This window comes from Chanodichthys erythropterus, chromosome 11, assembly GCF_024489055.1.
Source record: "Chanodichthys erythropterus isolate Z2021 chromosome 11, ASM2448905v1, whole genome shotgun sequence".
NCBI lineage: Eukaryota > Metazoa > Chordata > Actinopteri > Cypriniformes > Xenocyprididae > Chanodichthys > Chanodichthys erythropterus.
The window spans coordinates 18243829-18259475 of record NC_090231.1 but is presented as its reverse complement, the minus strand read 5'-3'; the positions used below and the strand labels follow the sequence as shown (position 1 = coordinate 18259475).

General features: G+C 38.8%; 1 protein-coding gene across 8 annotated transcripts in view; it reads left to right on the top strand.

Annotated features, from left to right (window-relative positions):
* Positions 1 to 322: 322 nt before the first annotated feature.
* LOC137031178 (insulin receptor substrate 2-A) overlaps positions 323 to 15647 on the top strand; it is a 36879-nt gene continuing 21554 nt past the window's right edge. For 2 of the 8 annotated variants that reach the window (XM_067401898.1, XM_067401899.1), the window contains exons 1-2: positions 323 to 4253; positions 12949 to 12973. In XM_067401898.1, the coding sequence (XP_067257999.1) occupies positions 785 to 4253; positions 12949 to 12973 (3494 nt within the window). In that variant the 5' untranslated portion in view covers positions 323 to 784. The other 6 variants (XM_067401902.1, XM_067401897.1, XM_067401901.1 and 3 more) reach the window with 6 other exon arrangements.

Genomic DNA, 15647 nt, shown 5'->3' with positions numbered 1-15647 from the left:
GTTAGTACGTTACAAATCCGGACTTCTTGTGTTATATATACCAATCACCAGCAAAATACAACAATAATGGGGTAAAATGGTGTATTCATTTGTATTTGGCAAACATGTAACAAAGGTAACTAGATACAATCGACTGCAGTAAATAGAAAACTAGCTAATACGCATCACGAAAATGATAAACAACACCGAGCAACAAGGAACCTTGAAAAAACGGCTGTAATAGGACGGATGACCCTTCAATCAAACGCTTCAGCCAATGAACGCTCGATATCCTATGACGCAAACCGCTTTGCATCATATCGTTGGACAAAACTCCTATCAATCATCAGACGTCACTTTGCCAGTTCGATGAAACTCCGAGTGAAGCCATTGGTCAGTTACATTGACGTAAAACCGAAACGGCCCATCGTGATTGGCCGCAGCAGCTTTCAATCACACGTTTAGCTCAATCGGGCGCCTCGTCCCACCCACCAGCGAATGACGCACGAGTCATGTGTTGTTTGTGCTGTGCTCCGTAGTGTACACAGGGCGCGAGGAGCAGATTGGTAGCCCGCTAGGAGGATCTACCGATAATAGATCGGGTAAATGTGGTCATGTTGCAGTTGCTGGCATTGAGTTCTAGGAGCATTGCCTGGGATATCTGCTTTTCATGTGGCGGCAGAGAGAAGCGCAACACTGAGAAGAGGGCTGGAGACGCGCGCCGCTTGAGACACGGTTCCCCCCAAACAAACATGGGGTCTCGGTCTAAAAGTATGAGGTAAAGTGACCTTAAATATCTTCTCTGATGGCAAATTTCGCAAACTACCAAGACGACAAAGCCACTATGTTGATGCTGGAAACGCAGCAGCGGGCTATCGGGACTAAACCTGCAGCTGCAGCGGCGAACGGCGACACCTCTGTCGGGGAACCCCCTTCCGTACTAGATGTCGGCGGCTCTGCTTTTCATCAACAGAGTGATCAACATCAGCAGCACCTGGGCTCACCGGCGAGGAAAGGGTCCACGTCTTCTCTGAACCGGGCGCACGAGGACTCTGCTGCGAGCAACACACAGGCTACCTCAGCTTCCCCTGCTGTGAACACCAGCTCCGCTGTGTCGGACGAAATTAGGAAGTGCGGCTATCTGAGAAAGCAGAAACATGGCCATAAGAGGTTTTTCGTCTTGCGGGCGTCGAGTCATCTGGGGCCGAGCAGACTGGAATATTACGACAGCGAAAAGAAATTCCGAAACACCCAGCGCTCGAGCGCTGCTGCTGCCGCCGCCTCAGCTGGCGCCTCTCCCCCCAAAAGAGTGATCTATCTCTACCAGTGTTTCACTGTGAATAAAAGGGCGGATTCAAAGAATAAACATCTCATTGCTCTGTATACTAAGGATGAATACTTCGCGATTGTCGCTGAGAATGAGCAGGAGCAGGAGGAGTGGTACCAGGCGCTCAGCGAGCTTATGAGTGAGGAGAAGAGGGGCCACCTGGACACGGAAGAAATTGACGACGGATATGGTACTGTGACCCCAGGGACTGACTTCAAGGAAGTGTGGCAGGTAAACGTTAAACCAAAGGGCTTGGGCCAGACAAAGAATCTAAGTGGTGTGTATAGGCTCTGTCTGTCGGCCAAAAGCATCCACCTGGTGAAGCTGAACTCTGAGACTCCTTGCGTAAACTTGCAGCTGATGAATATCAGACGCTGTGGCCATTCGGAGAGCTTCTTTTTTATTGAGGTTGGCCGCTCTTCTTCAATAGGACCTGGGGAGGTTTGGATGCAAGTGGATGATTCTGTGGTGGCTCAGAACATGCATGAGACCATTCTAGAGACCATGAAAGCGCTGAAGGCATTTGCTGAGTTCAGGCCCAGAAGCAAAAGCCAGTCTTCTGGCACCAACCCGATGGGCTTTATCACCACTCGGCGACATTTGGGCAACCTCCCGCCCAGTCAAACAGGACTCCAACGGCGCTCTCGGACAGAGTCTGTGGTGGGCACTCCATCTAGCAGGAAGAGCAGTGGAGCGAACGGATATCGATTCCGCACCTCCAGCGAGGGAGAGAGCACGATGAACCGTCCCTTTCGCTCAGTGACAGGTAGCCTTATTCATCTCAACACAGCCCGTGCTAACCTGAGCCGGCAGGAAAGTAGCAGTGGGGCCGGGGCCCGCTACATTCGTGCCCCACCGGGCTCCACTTATCATGCCCGTTCGGCCTCGCTGCCAGTGTCACACTTCCCTTCAACCACCAGTCCGATCAGCATGTCTAGCAGCAGCGGGCATGGCTCTGTGTCAGACACTATCACTCGCCCCTCCAGTGCGTCCATTTGTGGATCCCCAAGCGATGGAGGTTTCAACTCATCTGACGAGTATGGCTCCAGCCCTGGGGACTTCCGCTACTTCAGAGTACGCAGCAACACCCCAGACTCCCTGGGAAACACACCACCCATCCGTGAGGAGCACTGCCTCAACGACTACATGGCTATGGGCTGGAATCGCGACGTGTTCGGAACGAGCGCGGCTGAAGCAACCCGAGATGAGAGTGCTGATGAAGATTCACGACCGGGGTCGTTAAGGAGGCGGACCCCCTCCTTCTCCAGGCAGGTTGGGGGCGCTAGTGCTGCTGGAGTAGCTGTTTATCAAAAGATGACCCAGACCACCTTCTCGCTGGACGAGGCTGTGGCTGAGAGTAGCTCTTGGAGCGGCAGTGCCCAGACTGTCTCTACCTCCTCCTCCCTCTGCTCCGACTACAGCTCCAGTTCTGAACACAGCCAGGACCGGCCCCCTAGCCTACGGCCTGCTGATGCACCCAAGGATGATGGGTACATGCCTATGATGGCAGGTGTGCTGCCCTCCACTAGTGATGCAGACTACATGCCTATGCAACCAAATATCCTCCTCTCTGCCTCTCCACAAGTCAGAAGTGCTGCTCTAAATGTTCCCCAGCACATGGACTCTCAAGGCTACATGATGATGCTCCCAGGTAGGAGTGGCGCTACTGACTCCCCCCTCCCTTCCAGCCCTGTCATTAGCAGACTAGCAGAGGGACAGAGAGCCTCTGACTGCCCCAAAAATGCAGAATATATGGATATGTCTCAGAGCAGCTCCACAGCTAATGCTCAAAGGGTTTCCACCGAGAATTATTATGCCTTGACCACTCCTGGTGTCCCCAAGTCCTACAGTCCATATTTCTCCCTTCCTCGCTCATACAAAGCTCCATCCAGAGACCAAGTTGAGCATGATGATTATGTTCCCATGAGTTCCCCAGTGAAACCACTCTACATCTCACCCACAGCCACCCCAGATCGCAGTAGCAGGTGCCCACCTTCTGAGTCCTCTCAGCATAATAGCTACACGGACCGCCGCGCCATTCGGCCGAACCGTCTGCCCCTGGGAAGGCGAAGTTTGCACGGCTCTTTGCGAACAGGTGAAGCGGCAGTACGGCCTTCCAGCCCTGGAGAGTACATAAATATTGAATTTGGGGATCGGCCCACATATTCTGCCTTCCCGTTGTCTGCTGAAGGCTCCCCCTCAACCCTCAGTATTAACCGGGAGCAACGAAAGTCCCCTCTGCCGCAGGACTACATGACTGTTGAGGTGGATGGCCTTCCACCAAAGAGTCGGTCCCCTCGTCCCTCTCTGGTGGCCCCCTGGAATCCTCCTTCGTATATCCGGCCCTCCTCATCCTCCCACTGCAGCGGGCTCATGGTGGGTAAACCTGACGACTACACAGAAATGTCCTTTGGGCCTGAGGATGAGTCGAAGAGCCCTACAGCCATGCTTGAGCACCTGTGTGTTCTGGAGCAACAGTTTTTCCCATTCACCCCCCCGACTGAGCCCAAAGTTGTCCGTGCTGATCCCCAGGGCAGGCGGAGACACAGTTCGGAGACTTTTGTCACATCTTCAGAAGCGTCAGGTGGAAGTGGCCCGGACACCAATGGCACCGTACCTAGCAATGGTGGGGCTCAGCAGGTGGGCCGCAACAAGGGACAAAACTTTGACTGCGTTTGGATTGATGGCATGACATCCAGTAGTGATGTAACGCTGGGAACCACATCAGATAGAGCCAATACTCCCTCTGTGAGGTCTGCAAGGACTATAACTGTGGAACACCAGAATGGCCTGAACTACATCGCCCTAGACCTGAGAGACGATCTCCGGCCTGGGAACGCTCATGATGCGCTTCCCTCGCCATCCTCCAGCGCTCCTCCCCCAGAGAACGGTGCCTATGCCAGCCTAGATTTAATGAAGTCTGAGGGGCTTACAGCAGCGACTAAAGGTAAGCAATCTTTAACACAACTCTGATAGTGATAGTTTTTCTTGACAGTCATGTCTTTTAAAATCATGTCTCTTTCCTTTTTGATCAGACTTTCCATCCATATTGCATAACCATCTAGAAAAACGTTTTTTCTAAACAATAGTTCAAACTACTACTGAGTAAATTAAAAGGGTTAGTTTACCAAAAAATGTTATATGCTTTATTCATTTACTCACCCTTGTCACTCCAAACCTGAATGAGTTTCTTTCTTCTGTGAAACACAAAATATAGTCAGTTTGTTTTGTTTTTTTTTTGTTTTTTTTTGTCCATACAATGAAATATTCAAAATATCTTTTTGTCTTTTTTCCTTATTTTCTTCTGTTAAAAAAAAGGGAAAAAAAGTCATGTTTAGAATGACATGAGGGTGAGTAAATGAGAATTTGTAACTTTTGGGTGAACTATACAAAACACATCTTTATTGTAATGGCCCTCCTCCTCTTGCCATCTCCTTCCTGTTGCATTCTCTAACTCCTTTGCCCTAAATGTTTCGCGTTTTTTATATCCACTTTGTTTAGGGGCTGCGATGTACTTGGCTGAGTGTGTGTTGCAGCAGGGGGAGTGAGAGAATGCAGCGTTAGTGAGTCAGTGTTCTCAGCAAGCCCTAGATGACTCATTTGTTTATCATAGTTGAAGCAGAGATAGATTTATATGTGTGTGTGTGTGAGGAAAAAGGTTGGTTTAAAGCATTTGATAACTTTCTAGCATCTCTCACCCGCTCTCTTTTTCTTATTTTCTTAAATCTTTTTTTTCTCTGGCAAACAGCACTGTTGATGTATGACTCAGGTGATGATACACAGGACACTTTATTTTCAGGCAGCATTGCTGCCAACTATGGCTGCACGATATTGGAAGAAAACTGACAATAGAAAACTGGCAATATTTAGTTTTTCTGCGATTTATATATTGTGATATGAAAACAATTTCACCAGATGACTTGAATAGCTCTATTTGGAAAGAAATAACATGTAGAAAAATGTAGAAAATAATAAGCAAATTACAAGCATAGATAAATACAATAGAACAAATATACAAATTAAATAAACAATGCTTTGTTTTTCATATAAGTCTAACAGTATTAAGGTAGAACAATTGAATTATCAAATGTAAAATAACAGTGTATAGTCTTCACTGTATAAATTAAAAATAATTAATCTTTGTTAAAGCTACAAAAGTGATTTTTTTTTTTTTCTTTTTGTTGTTTGATTTGTTGAGCATTGTTACAGACAGTAGCTGGAAGTTTAGGCTGCTGTCAGTTTAAGGGCTAATGCACGGATCCAATATAACGATACGCATCTGTTTTCTTTCTAAATTGTTTAGTTCACGTAAGCCAGGGGTGTCCAAACTCAGTCCTGGAAAGCCACTGTCTTGCAATGGACTTGCCTGAATAGACACACCTGTCTGGACATTTATAATATGCCCAGTAATATCAGCTGTTTCATTTGTTTAATTGGGGTTTGAGCTGAACTCTGCCTGACAGTGGCCTTCCAGGAGCTGGATGTGACACCCCTGATGTAAACCATAAGCAACTGTGTTTATTAAGATACTGAGATGATAATTTTGCATGTATGTGACCATTCAGCACCAATAGATGCAGAAGGTAATGGAATTCAGTGTTCGCATGCTGTCTGTGCTTCTCTGTGTTTGTGCACAGAAAACTGTGTGCGAGCTTTGAATTGAGTTCTGTTTTGTCGTCTTGTGCTGTAATGGTTTAAAATTGCTTGAATGTTTAAAGTGATAGAACCTAAAACCTGTACAAATGACTTTCACAATGATACATTAACTTTCACTCTATGATTGCTAAACTGCAATTAATCTGAGAAACGTGTGTTTATACACTGTATATATAGTACATTTGTTTATAACTATATAATTGACTGTTGTCTTTCAAAAGTTAGCATATCATCTCAAAAGTGAACCTCAGATTTATATATGGATTGCATAATCTCATTGTGTCTGTACATGCCTGCCAGCACAGGTTTGCACAAGACCAGTAACATAAACTATATAATTCCATAACTTTTAACCTGTGTCTATACTGCTTGTTGGTCTGGGTGGTTAGTAGTCTTAACTGGGTTTTTGTATGATAACAGTACTTGCTGTGATATTGTTTGTGAGCGTCAGTTGGATTTGTCTACTTGTTAGTAATGGATGGTTTTTATAAGAGTCATGGATATTACAAAATGTCTAAAATATGACCCCGCAGCCCCCGCAAATTTTCTTGAACTACTTTTGAGCCCTGCTTTATAGTATGGTTGTTATTGTTATTATTATTGTTATTATTATTAGTAGTAGTAGTATTAGTACTGGCCATTATTATTAGTATCCTTTAGGACCACCAGTGTTCTGCAGACCTCCATTTGAGAACTGCTGCTCTTTTGGTGCCAGGTGTTGGTACCAAACATGTTTTACAGTTTCATGTTTCAAGCTTGTGCATGTTTTGTTGGCTCATCCACTGGTTTCTTTGATGTAGTCTAATAGTCTAGGCATTTTGCAGCACAGGACATGTGCTGCAGGAAATGCATCAGTGTCGAAAAATGTTGTTCTTAAGCCTGCTGAGTTCATCCACCTGGAGAAACTAGGATTCAGCCCAGCCAGTTGTCTTCCTCTTAATCTCTCTCTCTGCTCTTTTTTGCCACCAAAAGTCTATCACTTCAGTATTACATTTCAGTATTGAACACTTTTTTTTTTTTAATATATATATTTTTTAACTTTTATTGTACCACAGTAGTGCTATGATATTTTTTGAAGTATCTTGGAGAACAATGGTATGTGAATGTGGTAATCATAATCAGTATCAAAGTACTATTTTACTCAGTGGTGTGCAGTAGTATTCTGAAATGAGGAGGCAAAGTCCACAGTGCTATTTCATGTACATTCATGTTCCAGTTACACTTAATATTTTCCAGGTTAAATAAATAAACATTACTTACTTTATCAATACATAAATAAATAAATAAATAAATAACAAATACACTTCTATTTTACCTCCCTTGTCTCAGGGAAAATGCTCCTGATTGTGCGATGTCATGATCATGACTGTACACTTTGGTTAAGAATTCAAACATTAACAATAATGTTCTATTTATTTTTTTAAACCAAGTATAAATCTAATCAAGCAATTAAGCATTTATACTTTTTTTTTTTTCTTCAAAATAATAACTATAAAATCAGTCTAAGAACAAATGTAATATTTTATATATATAATATTTTATATATATATGTAATATTTTATTATATATATATATATATATATACATATTATACATATACATATTATATATATATATGTATATGTATATATATATGTATATGTATATGTATATGTATATACATATACATATACATATTTTATATATATATACATATTATACATATACATATTATATATATACATTATATATATATTATATGTATATGTATATACATATACATATACATATTATACATATACATATTATATATATATGTATATGTGTATATATATGTATATATATGTATATGTATATGTGTGTATATATATATATATATATGCAATGTATAATATGTGTATATGTGTATATATATGTGTATATGTATGTTAATGTTTGAGTGTATATGCATAATGTTTTTTTTTTCTTTCCTATTTAATAGTCAGCTTATTTTCAGATCATCTGTCATCAAGGGCAAGGCTAAACACTGTTCACAGAAACATGTTAATTTCACCAAGCTGATTTTGATGTGACAAAGCTGTGATATCCAAGTGTGTGACTGATTTTTATGCTTTCTTTTTAATTAGTCTTCCCATTAACAGCATTATTTAACTATTCATTCAGATCAGTTTGTGGATGCAGAACATGCATTAAAAATGAGAGTCTGGATTTATCATGTGAACATGCACTAGGGTAATCGGAGTATGATAGAGGTATTGCCACCTCTCACATGACTTTTCCCCCATTCATTCTCACTTACCCCCCACCAAACCCACAGCATGCTTTAGGGGGGGTCTGTTAAAACTCAAGCTCAGAAAGGCGCTGCCTCCTGTGATGACTTTAATTGTTGTTGTCGCCGTTGGCCCTGGTACTTAAGTACCCCCGACTTTCTCTCCTAATTAGTCTCACTCCATTTGTCTGTCTATATTTCTGTTTCTCCATTTCTGAATTTCTTTCATAAAGTAATAGAGGTCAACTGATTTTACTGATAACAATAACTAAGTTGGGCAATAAAATTGGATTTAAATTGGATCCTGAATGAAAACAAACATAACACTTCAAGTACAAACCCGATTGCAAAAAAGTTGGGACACTGTACAAATTGTGATTAAAAACAGAATGCAATGATGTGGAAGTTTCACATTTCAATATTTTATTCAGAATACAACATAGATGTCATATCAAATGTTTAAACTGAGAAAATGTATCATTTTAAGGGAAAAATAAGTTGATTTTAAATTTCATGGCATCAACACATCTCAAAAAAGTTGGGACAAGTCCATGTTTACCACTGTGTGGCATCCCCTCTTCTTTTTATAACAGTCTGCATATGTCTGAACTCTAAAACACTCTAAAACGTTGTGCAAGTTACAGTTTACAGAGATGTCTTTGCAGGTAGGGGTTTTGGAAGGAGGTTGTTGAAGTTCGCGAAACAGTGCAACTTAGTGAAATGGCTAAACCTTTTAACCTCAAGTAAAATTTAGTCTAAATACATTTTATTCTGATGTTGTGGGTAGGTCAACTGTGTTTGGCACTGGTATGCTAATAAAGTAATGTTTTGGCTATGCTGGTACCAGGGCCTGTCTGAATATGGGGTATGCGCGCTCTTTGTGGTGTTGGAATGTAAATTAGCGAGTGCATAGACAGGAATGCGTTTTAATCACAACACATAGCGCTTTTCAGAGCTCTCTCTGGGACTATCACACATCACGAGGTAAACAGCCAAGGTAGCAGAGAACAGGACAGTTTGTTCTGTACTAAATTGTCACGGATCCTCCAAATGAGCAGAGAAATGTTTGAAAAGGTTATTTTGGTCTCTGCTGCATATCTAATGTAGTCTTGTCTGATCCTAGGCTGCTTTTCAGTGTAAAGTCTTGTTCTGTTCATTTCCATTGCAAAATGTACTGTAATGGAACCATGTTACAATGAAGCTTTCAGATTATATTATAACATATTATATTTTATTACTTATGAGCACTTATGAATACCATGATCAAGGATGTGACCCCCACAGTTTGTGAACCTTTATGAAAATGGCTTATTGTGTATATTGCTGCTGGAGCTACAGTAATGTCTGCCCCATCTCATAAATGTGCTATGGCTGATACATAAGGTTATTAGTGATAGTTACAACACTGTAACTATTATTTTATCATATGTATCTATTATTTTACTAATTATTTTGCAGTGAGCTGAATTGATCATATTTGAATATATTTGGATCTGATTTAAAAGATTTTCATACTCTGTTGGAAATCTCAGAAGCAAAGACCAGTGCTGCGTTCCAATTCGCCTACTTATACTACGCCCTATATAAGCATTTACTATTTCTGTGAACAAAAAGTACTTACTTTTGAGTGTGTAGTAAAAGAGTAGACAAGCTTTGGGACATAATAACACGTCATACAATCGCGTCTTTTCTCTCTGTCGCATCCTGTCACCGTAAACTGGCCTGTCAATCATCTTACATCCTCCACATTTCATTTAGTTAATTTCCTACCGTATCGGAGAGAAATACAGCACGTTGATCTGCAGTCGCGGGTCTTTCATGTGGAGAACTCTCCTCATATTAATGCATAATGATGCATTTAAAAGTTAATGGCCATTCGGATCTTTATAAAAGTCCACATTGGTATTTGCAGATGACAAATAACACGGGTAACATTAAATATATATTTTCTATCAGGTTAAACTGATTATTAGTCACTCAAATCTCTCAGCGTCGATTGCATATATCCGCCATGTTTTGTAGTTTAACACTCTTTACTCGTGTTTGTAGTTCTGAACTGAATCCTCGTCCAATGCGCAATGGGTTGTGGGCAATATTAGCCTCTATAGTGTGCACGGATCCACACTTCGAAAATCTACCGGAAATAGTAGACCATCCGGGGATTTTTGGCATACTCTTTTCAACATACTATGCTTTGGGACACACTTGTTTTAATCTCACATACTACATAGGATGGATAGTATGGACATTGGAACGCAGGGCAGGAGACTTTGGGATATCTTTCAAGCAGAAGTTACTCTTTGAGAAACGTGCTGTGCGTCGTTGTAGTAATCCAAGCCTAACTAAGGCTGTGTACATTGAAGTTTATATACATTTTAGGGGGCAGTGCTTAGGGATAGAGACAAAGCACCTGGGAGACGACCTTAAACAAAGCATGCAAATGAAGTATAGGAACCTGCCCCAGACTCTAGAGTGTCGCAAGTCCTAATCCAATCAGCATACCTATTCAAAGAAAGGGAAACAGGAAGTGGCAGAAAAACTTTTGCTGGAAACTTAAACAGAATCATTCATCTGATGTTGTCATCTTTACCTTTAAAATGCTAAATACAATGTACTTCACCTTAGTATTTTATGTGAGGTTATGTCAGGACGTAGGATCATCAGATCTTAAACAGATTCTTGAATTTGTAATCCCACAACTCCATATTACTACATGTACTTGATCGACTCTCTAATTGAGGTACAGTATTACTACTTAATTACAGGCACAGTTTTGGTTTTCAGTCAGTTTTGAAATGTGTTATGAGCAGGTGGCCATGATTAATTTGTCCTGTGAGTGTAAATAGATACTAGTGTCTATCTACAGAATTATCTACAAATGTGAACCCCATGAAGTGAATCCGTATAGTAGAAAATATATAGTATAAAATTTTTGAAGTCTTCAGCTCATACACTGACTCTTTATTTCTTTACGTTTTTGCACTCATATTTTTAAAGTAAATTTCGCATGTATGGAATTAAGTTATGTTAAATTAACAAAAAGAGTAAATGTAAATGTAACTTGGCCAATTAGAGTTTGAGTAATTTCTACTCATTTGAAGTTTACTTTGCAATACTCCATTTCAAGTGCAATTTACTCACTGTTTGTTTATACATTTAACTCAAACAATGTAGCACTGTATTAAGACGTGCTTTTAAAGTTTATGGTTTACTTGCAAAGTGTAACGAAATCTTTGTTGTTTATTCAAATGTTTCTAAGACGACACCTCTAGATTGTCCAGATGTCTCAAAACGGCAAGTTGCTAAACTTAACAACTAAACCTAACATTGTAAACATAACAAACAATTCCAAGTAAAAGATACTTATTAGTTCAAGTTTTAATTTCTACAAACTTGAATTGAGTAATAATATAGAATTTACTATAGAATAAAAAAATCTTGCCTTTAGAAATTTACTTTTGTTTTTTTCTGTAGTATTTACTTCAAGCAAAGCATTCACTGCACTCTCCCAGCTAATTAGGTGCTGAGACCTATATATCAATATATGAATACAAAAAAGGTCAATTTCATTGAATTTAATCACCGTATTGAACAACTCACTTGTATAGATTTTGAGAAAGTAATGAATTCCCGCCGTGGTGGTGACATTGGTAATAAACTCTTGAGAAGAGAAGCTTTTTGTATGTTTAATTTAAAAACCATGTCTCCTTTAGGTTTAAATGAAGATTATGATCCTTCTTGGTTTTTATGAATGGCAATTTTGCCTAATATTTGCCCAATATTATTATTTTTTTTAATTCTTTGATGGAGCTATTCTGGAGTCCTGGGAATTATTTGTCTGTTTTTCAGTTATATCTTTCATGTGGTTGTGGGTTTTTTGCCAATGTGATTATTCCTATTTTTGTCTTTTAATTGTGATTTGTTGTTTCAGATGGACTTAAACTGGTGTCTGTGGACTGATTATCTGATTGCTTTAATTATGATTATGATCACCTGATGATTTGTAGTGCATTTTCTATATTATTATTGAGAGTGAGTGAAATTGTTACACTGATGAAAATAAAGAGCCGAAACGTTTGTCATCTTATCTTATGCGTACCATGATTAAAGTGCTTCAGAGTGCAGACCTTTTTTGTATTCTTGTAGTATTTACTTCACCACACAATCTTTTTTTATCAGTGTGAAAGTGAAGTTTTTTTGAAAGTACTAATATTTCTTTGTTTACAGTGTTTGTTGTTGTTGTTGGTTTTTTTTTTATTTTTAATGAGTGCAAAATTACTGACAGCACTTTTTGGATGTAAAAAAAAGTCTAAAACTTTAATGTATGCATAAAGTGTAGGTTTGTGTAGGGAGATCTCAGTCTTAGCTGTGCTGGGCTAAAGTCCTGCTCAAGAGGCATCATGCTCTTCTGTACATCACATATGCCTATATTTACAGCGTTATTTTGAGAACCTACCTTATTTACGACCATGGCATGTGCTGAACCGTATTGCTCTTATTGCAGGAAATGAGGACTGCAGGTAACAGGATCCTTTTTCCTGTTAAATTCCGTTCAGACACACAAATTCACTTTACAAAGCATATAAGATGAGAAAAACTATATGCAGACTTAATTGTATAAAAATTACTTTTTATCATCTTTTTTTTTATTTGCTACAGCCTAAACATAAGGGAAACATTCTTGTCAGAATGTGATTTTAACCAGCCAAATTCTTTATTTTTGTTTTCTGTAAAACAGAAATCAGTTCAACAGTTTGGGGTAGGTAAGGAATTTTGGTAACACTTTACAATAAAGTTCATTATTAAACATTAATGTATTATTAACTAACATGAACTAACCATGAGCAATACATTCGTTACTGTATTTACTAATCTTCGTTAACGTTAAATGAAAATACAGCTGTTCAGTTTGTTAGTTGATAGTGCATTAACTAATGTTAACAAGATTTTAATAATGTATTAGTAAATGCTGAAATTAACATTAATAAAGATAATAAATGCTGTATAAGTGCATTTCATTATTAGTTCATGTTAAATAATGTAGTTAACAAATTATATTAAACCTTAATGTAAAGTGTTACCGGATTTTTTTTTTAATTATTATTATTTTTAGTACTCAATCTTTTAATAATTTAATTCAGAAAGGACACATTACATTGACCAAAAGAGACATTTCTAATGATAGAGATTTCTATTTCAACAAAATGCTTTATATCCATCAAAGAATCCTAAAAAATATACAAAAATATTATACAGCACAATTGTTTTCAACATTGCATTGATAATTATATTACATTGAAAACTATGTGACACTGAAGACTGGAGTAATGATGCCTAAAATTCAGCTTTGCCATCACAGGAATAAGTTACATATTAAAATATATTAAAATGTAAAAGTTATTTTAAATTTTAATATTTCACTATTATTGTTTTGGTGAGCATAAAAGACTTTTTTCAGTGATATAAAAAAAATCTTACCAACCCTAAACTATTGAACAGAAGTGTACACTGTTCTGATTTAGATCAACTATTCATACTAGGGATATAAAATACAGCATATTTTAAAAATCAACTGGTAAATGAGACTGATCGGTCTTAAAGAAGTCCTATATAATTAGGATGGTTTGGGGTTCGCCTGACCACAATTGCATGCAGTTTTTGGGGATGATTTTGAGATGACGTATTGCTGAGGACCAATATTGTTTGTCAGTGATCATGGATGAGTCTTAGAGTTCAGCATTTAGAGTTAAACCCCCATTAGTTTACTGGTATACTAAGTTACTGATCTACGTTGAGACAGACTGAAACTTTGACCCTATATACAAGCAAACAAGTTTCCCCTCCCTAAAGAGACCTTCACCCCATGTTTGTGTGCACAATGATTAGTAGATCCATGATGGTTTCCTTTAACTACAAACATATACACATGCATGAACAAACACACCTAAGCCTTGCATATCGACCTTTTAAACATTTTGTCAATGATTCTAATGTGTTCAGGGCAAATTAGGAGGCATAGGGCAGTGGTGGATTGCAGCGCATGAGTGCGTGATGAGGTGTTCTGTCGAGTACAACACAAGCTATCACATGAGCTTTTTAAAAACCTATGGACCAAATTAGGGTTGAGAGATGACAGGAATGTTTTGGTCCAGAACATAGTGTGCTGAACTTGAGTCTTATGCATACACACACAGTCACAAAGATTCTTCCTGCTTAATTATTGTTTTTATGACTTATAGGATATTACAATACAATAAACACTGGTCGAGTGTGTTCTGTTTACATCAAAGGTGAATCGGAGCCTGCCTAGCAACCACATCATAAACCCTTGTGCGAGCAGCTCATCTGTCCTGTCTGTGTCTTTCTCATTCTCTCTATATTTATCTGTGTCTCTCTCACTCGCTTCACATAGATTCAGCTTCAGTCAGTGTATGTGTAACATACCTCAGTCCAGCATCAGTGTAGCAAAATACAAAGTTGAGCTTGTAACTTAATATGGATGCATGATTTGGCCAAAAAATCATAATGGGAAATAATGATATAATAATATTAATGTTAATGCTAAAAATAACAACACAAAAGCCTTCTATTTTAAATAAATGCTGTTCTTTTGAACTATGTAATTATCAAACAATCTTGAGGAAAAAAAATATTAGTTTTATTGATAAGAAATGTTTCTTGAGTAGCAAATCAGCATATTAGAATGATTTCTGAAGGATCATGTGACACTGAAGACTAGAGTAATGATACTGAAAAATCATCTTTGTCATAATTACTTTTTAACATTTTCAAATAGAAAACGGTGCATTTGTAACATTTCACAACAAAATTGTAATACAATTTACTTTACAAACAATATTACATTTGTCACTGTTTTACTGCATTTTGGATCAAATGAAGTGTAAAATGTAAAAAAAAAAAAAACAACCCCAAAACTTTTGAACAATAATATACATTAATAGACAATACAGTTACACATTACATAAAGAGATACTTATTGCAAAGATGCAGCCACCTTTTATAACTTACAGTTAGGTTCATTTATCTGCCTTTCTCATATTTTATGACTGTTTCCTGGGATAGGTGGCTTAGACAAGCTTAAGTCCCACCCAGTGTCCTCTCATATCATGAATTTTGTGGCCGGTCGTCATGGTGTTTGCATACTATTACTGTTTTCGTTTAGAGAACTTTCCACAGAAGGTGATATAGCGTGTGTGTGTTTGTGTGTGTGTTTGGCACATTCAGGATGGCTGTGATTGGTGTTAGTGGGTCATTCCTGTCAAGGTGAGGTGCTTCAGTGTCTTAATCACATGATTTGTCTCTCTTTGCCAATGCAGTCCTACTGGACGATTGACATCCACCCTTCATAAGTTCATCTACTCGTGAAAGAAGTCCTCTCTGTCATTGGCTGGCAGAACAGCACCTTAAATAGGCTGG